Source organism: Anguilla anguilla, chromosome 14 (genome assembly GCF_013347855.1).
Source record: "Anguilla anguilla isolate fAngAng1 chromosome 14, fAngAng1.pri, whole genome shotgun sequence".
Classification (NCBI taxonomy): Eukaryota; Metazoa; Chordata; class Actinopteri; order Anguilliformes; family Anguillidae; genus Anguilla; species Anguilla anguilla.
This window is the reverse complement of record NC_049214.1, coordinates 35,865,866-35,874,815: the sequence shown is the minus strand read 5'-3', so window position 1 is coordinate 35,874,815 and position 8,950 is coordinate 35,865,866. Positions and strand designations below refer to the sequence as shown.

At 43.0% G+C, this 8,950-nt stretch overlaps 1 protein-coding gene across 1 annotated transcript; it reads left to right on the top strand.

Moving 5' to 3' along the window:
- The first annotated feature begins 695 nt into the window (after positions 1 to 695).
- LOC118212094 (endoplasmic reticulum chaperone BiP-like) lies at positions 696 to 8,610 on the top strand. The gene is made up of 9 exons (XM_035389684.1): positions 696 to 844; positions 1,336 to 1,487; positions 1,656 to 1,887; positions 2,032 to 2,169; positions 4,474 to 4,586; positions 5,430 to 5,820; positions 6,312 to 6,546; positions 7,174 to 7,341; positions 7,750 to 8,610. The coding sequence occupies exons 1-9, from the start codon at positions 842 to 844 to the stop codon at positions 8,319 to 8,321; spliced, it is 2,004 nt and encodes a 667-aa protein (XP_035245575.1). The 5' UTR covers positions 696 to 841; the 3' UTR covers positions 8,322 to 8,610.
- The last annotated feature ends 340 nt before the right edge of the window (positions 8,611 to 8,950 follow it).

Genomic DNA, 8,950 nt, shown 5'->3' with positions numbered 1-8,950 from the left:
TCAAAAAATGGAAACGGTTTTTAAAAATGTCAGTCTTTGTAGCCTACTATTCTGCGCAGTGACAGTTCAGCCGATAAGATATTATACTTTTACCCCAAAATGACTATTAAAAAAAATAATAAATATTATTTTTGAGAGCATTTAATTTAGGTCTGGGCCTGTAATTATTTATAACTCACCAAAATGTGGTATTCAAGTGTGCTGTATACGAAATCATGTGGGTTGTTTTGACCGTGTATTGAGGTCTGATAAAGTAAAATATTATGAATGTTCTCTGTCCTCAAAATAAACCAGTAAATATACAGCATTTATTTTAAAATCCTGTGATCGTATTTTAATCCTTCATCCCCGATCACTGTCAATTATTTGACCCATTTGCCATTTAAAACCGAAGGTTACGGGAATACTGCAGTCGAATGTGTACGTCTGGCATGTAGGCTACAGACATACCGTATCACAGGATCTGATTCAACATGTGTATTGCAACCATAACAAAAATCTTACGTCATAAGACATGTAATGTCGTTGTATATGGTAACTGTGCCAAGAAATTTCGTCAGTCACTTAATTCATTGAATACTAACCGCCGATGTATAGCTAATCGTGTTCGAATCAGCGGCAACCACCGGGTTTTTCCTAGCCAATGAACGCGCTCCATTCAAGATATGGTGGACCAATGGTGTGCCTGCACGACCGGGAAGCGATACTGCACTGTATATTAAAGACCGACACCACATGCCGTTTACCATAATATTGACAGAGCATCAGAGAGAGTTTGAGTGAATGAGAAGAGTAAAATCGATCGCATTTGAGGAGCGCACAGCAATTTATTTTCATACAGATGGTACGTGGCTAACTTTCTCCACTTGACACATTTCGTGTCGTTTATTTTGTGTCGTTGAGCAACTTATTTTAACTGTCAGCTAAGTATCTTACTTAGATGACAATAATTTAATATTTAATATAAATGTTTACATATTTGCCATTTTGATACCATTCGTGGGTTTGTTCGCAGGTGATTAGATAATAGGCGAATAAATAAGTTTTAAATAGAACCTTGAATATCGTAGCAGGCTACTTCATGAGGGCTATAACAAGATGTTCGACAGTCATTGAAAGCACGACTGATATATTTATATTTATCTCTTTTATAATCAATATGCCGTGTATATTTATAACCAATATTTTACGGTCAGTATTCTCGTGTATTGAACACACGAAAGGAAAACATTAGCTGGCTACACACAAATCTGATTTTATGTATGTATTATTTTAGTGTGTGCAACCATAAAGCATATTTCACCGGTGTTAATTTTTACCTGTTGTGACTATCAGATTACTTCAGACACGAGGGAAGAGAACTCTATAATTATGAAACTGCTAGCCGTGCTTATGCTGGTGGCCACCAGCGTGTTAGCTGAGGAGAACGATACGAAGGAGAGCGTGGGGACTGTGGTGGGAATCGACTTAGGAACAACCTACTCATGGTAAGCTTCTTCCTGAATAAAAGATCTCAGTCCTGTATTTGTAAGGAACTGTGATCATCGCTGATCTTAAATTTGATATTTTAATTTGAATTACTTGAGTTCAAGACCTTTTGAGTGCCCTATATTAGATAATATTCCCACAATGCCTTTTTTTCTTACTCAACACAGTGTGGGCGTGTTCAAGAATGGCCGCGTGGAGATCATCCCTAACGACCAGGGCAACCGCATCACTCCTTCTTATGTAGCCTTCACTGCAGAAGGGGAGCGTCTGATTGGTGATGCCGCCAAGAATCAGCTGACCTCCAATCCTGAGAACACAGTGTTTGATGCCAAGCGGCTGATTGGCCGTGCCTGGTCTGACTCCAGCGTTCAGGAGAACATCAAATATCTGCCTTTCAAGGTGAGCCATCACACCTTTCACCTGGGCCAAAACCTGAAGCCTCAAAGATGCATATCTCACACACTTAAAACCAGACCTGATTTCAGCTTAATCTTAGTCTTGCACTTGAATCTTGTTCCTGTCCCTCCAATTCCTCCCATCCAGGTGATGGAGAAGAAGAGCAAGCCTCACATCCAGATGGACATCGGTGGTGGCCAGATTAAGACCTTCACTCCGGAGGAAATTTCCGCTATGGTCCTCACTAAGATGAAGGAGACGGCAGAGGCTTACCTGGGAAAGAAGGTACTTCATTGGTGGCTACTTCATTACTGCCAGAAAGAACACTGTCTTGTATTTTGCCCAGTGCTAAGAGTACTATTATCCTTTCATTCTTAGAGGAATTCAGATGCAATGTAGTGTAGCTGTTTTCAGGTCTGATTTCAGATTTCCGGCTTGTTACCTAATTACTGTCATTTCAACTCTAACTGTATGATTTAATTTTAAGCTATATAATTTAGTTTTAGGACAGCATTGTCGCCATACAGCAAGGTCCTGGGTTCAAATCCCAGCCTGGGCCTTTCTGTGTGGAGTATGCATGTTCTCCCTGTGTCCGCGTAGGTTCATGCAGGTAGACTAATTGGAGACTCTAAATTGGCCATATGTATGAGTGTGTGAGTCAATGGTGTGTATGGAGATAAACAGGAGGAAAGTAATTATAAACCTATCAGCATACTCCCGCCATCTCCAAGGTCACTGAAAAGGTAGTAGCAGAACAATTGATTGCAAACCTTAATTCTAAGGCCCTTTTACACCCTATGCAATTTGGATTCAGAAAAAAAACATTCAACTGAAACGGCATGCTGCTACTTCCTTGAAGTCCTTAAAGCAAACCTAGGTAAAGGAGGGGTGGTGGGAGCAGTCTTCCTTGAACTGCGTAAGGCTTTTGACACAGTAAATCATCAAACACTACTTAACAAGCTGGCTAACAATGACCTTTCCATAACGCAAAACTGGATTAAATCATACCTATATGGCCGACAACAGTGTGTGCAGATAAACAATAAATTATCACCTCTAAAAGCCTGCACCATGGGAGTGCCACAAGGCTCAATTCTAGGACCATTGCTTTTCAGTATATACATCAATGATCTCCCATCTGTATGCAATGATGTTGAAATCTTGATGTATGCAGATGACACTGTGTTATACACCCATGGGAAAAACGCAATAGAAGTCGCCACAAAATTATCAAAGGAAATGGAAAATGTTGCTAAATGGCTCCTGTCTTACTTTAAATGTTGGAAAGACTGTAACTATGTATTTTACCAATAGATACAAACTTAGAGACTGTCCTGACATCTGCATAAATGGGCAAAAAATTAAAAATGTAGATGAATTTAAATACCTGTGTGTCACTCTTGATCCAACTCTTGACTTCAAAAAGCATATTAAAAAGATGGGAAACACACTGAACTTTAACCTTGCAAATTTTACATAAGAAACTCCCTTACAGTTGAGGCATCAAAGACCTATTTAAATGCAATGATTCTTTCACACTTTTCGTACTTTATGTCAAGTTGGTCCCAGGCACGTAAAACAGCCTTAAGACCACTCGAATCATTACATAAAAGTGCCCTTAAAATGAATGATAAAAAAACACGCCAATATCACCATTGTCTCATATACTCACTAAATATAATATGTTAAATTTTGAAAATGTAATCATGTACTCAAATGTTTGTTTAATTTTTAAGATTATTCATAACGCTGCTCCTCCTCCCTTGAGGAACTTTGTCACACTCAGCTCAGAAAAAACAACACGAGCCACTAGGTCAACCACTTGGGGGGAGTGCAGAATTCCACAACGCAAGACCTCCCTTGGCAAATTATCCTTCACTTTTATGGCCATAAAACAATCGAATAATCTTCCAACAGAACTAATAACATCTACAGATTTTCACACTTTCTTCCGTCTGACAGATCATTGGTGGCTTACACAGCAAACTTGTATACATTAGTAAATTAGTATTGTGGGCGGGGGGAGGGGGGGGCTTTGTTTTTGGGTTGGGATGTGTTTGTACGTTCTTACTATCTTTGTATTTTGTACTTTGTTTTAAATGTCCTTTCTATTTTACTGTTTAATGTACTTTCTATTGTACTGTCTTACTTACCTGCCAAGGGACTACGGGTGGAAATGAGCAAATTGCTATATCCCGGTACATTACATCTCTTCTTGTTTTATATAAGGTTAATGTTCTTTGTACACTGTCCCTGTTCAAATAAACTAAATAAATAAATAAATAAAAATAAAAATATGCCCTGCGATAGATTGGCGACCTGTCCAGGGTGTATTTCTGCCTCTTGCCTAATTAATGCTGGAATAGGCTCCAGCACCTCCCGCAACCCTGACCAGAATAAGTGGGTATAGACAATGGATGCTGAATGTGATGTGTAACTAATAAAGGCATCATGCGTTATTAGCTCGTTAAGTCTGTCTGAAGAAGAGCATCTACTAAGTAAAAAGCATAACTATTTGGGATGAACAGAGGCAGTCCCATCTCTGGTGTTGGTCTTCAGTCCTGTGTTCTGTGTTCTGCCTTATTGTAGGTCAGTCATGCCGTGGTCACGGTTCCTGCCTACTTTAACGATGCCCAGCGCCAGGCCACCAAGGACGCGGGCGTGATCGCCGGGCTGAACGTGATCAGGATCATCAATGAGCCGTGAGCCTCTTTCCTGGTCCTCCTCACTAATACAAACTACCGGAACCAAGAGATGCATTCTGCAGTATTACTCTAGACACTCCAGAGAAACAAGCGCGAATCAGCAATAGCTGCGACCACACATGCGCATGCATCCATGTGTGCATGCATCCACGTACAAACCCTCACACAAACACATGACCTGTACTTTGGTTCATGACCAACCTTTCCACAAAATCTTGTGCAAATCTGTGAATCCATTCGGGAGATGCGTCTTTTTGTGATAGGCCACGCCCATCGCCATGCCCCCTTGGTCAATCAGCCTGAAAGTTACTCAGCTGTACCTTCCGGTCAGGTCCATGCCACATTTCTGCATCCTGGGGCGAAAACTGTGGCTGCTACGGGGTGGGACACTTTTTGTGGACCGACCGATTAACTGACCAACCAACAGACAGAGCTATAGAGCTGCCGGTCGCAGCTAAAAAAACTGCAGCTGTCATTGCATGTACTAGGAGATTGACATTGATTGATTGTAGGCTACCAATCATATGAAGATGTGTCTAAGTGAAAGGTGTTTAGTTGGATGTGCTAAGAATATTGTAAGTCAATCCCCCTCATGTGGTATATTTTATAAATGTTGGAAGCACACTTCCAACAACATATTTTCTCTGGGATTTTTATAGTCCTCGTAAAACCAGCATTTTCTGCCTTTTATGAAATATTCTTTTGAAATGCAGTTTCAACCCACACATTGATAGCAACTGCATATTTAATATAAATAAATAACTGATTCAAGTTGACTGTCTTGCTTTTGGGTACGAAAGAGCCCCCTCATGATGTCATCACCCTCTTACATCTCAACAGAACTGCTGCTGCTATCGCCTACGGCATGGACAAGCGAGATGGCGAGAAGAACATCTTGGTGTTTGACCTGGGTGGTGGCACCTTCGACGTATCCCTGCTGACCATTGACAATGGTGTCTTTGAGGTGGTGGCCACGAATGGGGACACCCATCTGGGTGGCGAGGACTTTGACCAACGTGTCATGGAGCATTTCATCAAGCTCTACAAGAAGAAGACGGGCAAAGACGTACGCAAGGACAACCGCGCCATGCAGAAGCTGCGGCGAGAGGTGGAGAAAGCCAAGCGCGCCCTGTCTACACAACATCAGGCTCGCATCGAAATCGAGTCCTTCTTCGAGGGCGAGGATTTCTCTGAAACGCTCACCCGAGCCAAGTTTGAGGAACTCAACATGGCAAGTGCTGTTTGAAACCTGTTTAAAAAGGGTGTTTAGGTTAAGCCTGCTCTCTGGAGAATGATCAGTAGTTCACCTGACATTTGAGATGGAATGTGAGTGTGCAGCTGTAACACAGAATATCTTCTTACGAGTCCCCAAATTTTCTGAGCCATAGCCCAACTTAAAGAGTGAGCCTAGTATGCATGTTGTGAATTTGCAGTGTTTACATTTGTTACTGTGGATGTCTGTGTACTGCTTTTAATAGTTGTTCACCGCAGGTATCTCGAGACAAATCAATTGAACACAAGTCAGTCATTTTCATATGATGCAGATTCAATTTAAGGGCCAAAGGGTAGCCTTTAAACTTCTACGTTCATTAATAACCCTGTATTCCACAGTTTAGGGACCTGTGGCTGTAATGTCTCTGAAAGACAGCTGCTTGTATTCCAGAATTCTCTCCCTCGTTCTGTTGTGCACACATCCTCATTCCATGCCATTTGTGGACACAGGATTTGTTCCGTTCGACCATGAAGCCCGTACAGAAGGTTCTGGAGGACGCTGACCTGAAGAAGTCGGACATCAACGAGATTGTGCTAGTGGGAGGCTCCACCCGCATCCCCAAGATCCAGCAGCTGGTGAAGGAGTTCTTCAACGGGAAGGAGCCGTCCCGCGGCATCAACCCCGACGAGGCTGTGGCCTACGGTGCGGCCGTGCAGGCGGGGGTGCTGTCCGGAGAGGACCCAGGTGGGTGTTCCAAACTGTTACCTCATTTTAGTCCCGACTAGCATACCCCATATACCATCAAAATCCCCGATAATCCTCAAATTCTGACAAAGTTATTGAACACACCTACTGAACAGAAGCACTTTTTCACAGTGGTTGCATTTTTTGCTGAAATATCTTGATCATCGCTTCATGTCCATGTATTCAGTAATTACTCTCTTATAAACTGATCCTGGAGTAGAATCCATACTCTATTCAAAGTGCCTGAGGCTTAGATTGGAGTCAAAATGCCGATTCAGGCAGAATTTAAATTTCCATCGATGGTTTGTAACTGTCATGATGTAGTCTTCTGTACATTCCCACTGAATTCCTATTTGTCAATCAGGCTTTTCCTCCAGCCATCAGTGAAACACGCAGTTAAACATAACTCATCACTTTAAAGTTTTCTGATTTGTGGATTTGAACTATGAATGTGAAGCAATTAATTGCTAATCTTTAGAAGGTCGCATGACCAGAAATGAACAGGACTCCTGGAAGAGCCTGCGATTTCATGTTAGAGTCCAAACAGAGTTGCTGGAGTTATGGATTACACGGCTCTATGGTCTGAAGGAGAACTGTGTTGAGGTGGGTGATGTGATCTCTGAACAGGTAGAGTACTCCTGCTGGATGTATGCCCCCTGACCCTGGGCATTGAGACCACCGGGGGTGTCATGACCAAGCTGATTCCCAGGAACAACGTGGTGCCAGCTAAGAAGTCCCAAATCTTCTCGACAGCCTCCGACAACCAGCCCACTGTCACCATCAAAGTCTTTGAAGGTGAGCATCTCTTACTGTTATTAATGTTTCTGGTGCTAAACATCCTAATTGATAGAGGGGATTTAAGAGGGAGGCATCACTGATCAGTGCTTCTGGATGGGCCTGTACAATGTGTCTGTTTAACCACTGAAATGTAATTAGCTTTGTTACAATTGCTATAAATCATTGACTCATGAACATATTATCTGTACAATCACAGCCTTCCAAGTTAAAGAAACAGTTTATTGTTGTCCCAAAAGACCCGACTTTAGCAACTATAACGTGATCTTGTGTTGGTGCAGGCTTCTTGCTAGATTTGAGGAATGCCTGCAAGTTGCTGTTTTAAAAACAGGCTTCACTCCTGAAGCAAAATCTTGTCAAATGCACATTTTGACGAGTCTGCATCTCCTTCCTCCCTGTTCATTCCAGGAGAGCGCCCCCTGACCAAAGACAACAACCTGTTGGGCACCTTCGACCTGACGGGGATCCCACCCTCCCCACGTGGGGTCCCCCAGATCGACGTGACCTTCGAGATTGACGTAAACGGGATCTTGCGGGTGACAGCGGAGGACAAGGGCACGGGCAACAAGAATACGATCACCATCACCAACGACCAGAACCGGCTGACCCCCGAGGACATCGAGCGCATGGTGAACGACGCGGAGCGCTTCGCCGATGAGGACAGGAAGCTGAAGGACCGCATCGACGCCCGCAACCAGCTGGAGAGCTACGCCTACTCGCTCAAGAACCAGGCCGGGGACCAGGAGAAGCTGGGCGGAAAGCTGTCCGAAGAGGACAAGGAGACCCTCGAGAAGGTGGTGAACGAGAAGATCGAGTGGCTGGAGTCGCACCAGGACGCCGAGCTGGAGGACTTCCAAGCCCAGAAGAAGGAGCTGGAGGAGGTAGTAAATCCGGTCATCGGAAAACTCTATGGTGGAGTGGGCGGACCACCACCAGGGGCAGAGCAGGACGACCATCAGGATGAGAGGGATGAGCTGTAGGGCCTTCAAAGGGCTTTACATCTTCCCCTTTTCTCTCGCGTGCTCTCTCTCTCCTCTGGTCTTGTCAGACAGTTTTACGTATTTAACTCAATGAACTGTGTTGAGAAGAAAAAAAAATAATGGGGGTTGGGTGTGGAAACTCACTGTCCCCAAATCTTCTGCCAAGCACTGTAAAGTAAAAAGAAGTTAAAAGGAGAGGATGTGCAAATGTCTTCTCTTCACCGTGAAGTGGAGGTTTATGTCAGCCTACATTAAGGCTTCCTGCTGCTGAGCTTCGAGAACTGGTGTGTGTGTGTGTGTGGGTGGGGGTGGGGGTGGGGGTGGGAGGTTTAGGCTTTAGCCAGTGGGTAAAGGGCTGCTCTGGGTTTGTTTGAATATTGCTAAATTATTTAAAGTTTTGTCTTTATGGATAACTAAGAAAAATGTAGTCATACTGTAAAGGCATAAATAAATATTTGATGTATTTAGCCCTCATTTGCATATTTTGTTTTGATATGAGTATATTGTGATCCATCAAAACAGTACATAAATACATTTCTTTAAACTTAAGTTCAGAATCCTGGGTTGAAATTGAACTAAATCCACATGGTTTTGTTTGCTTTCCAAGTTCCTTCAAATCTTGATATTAT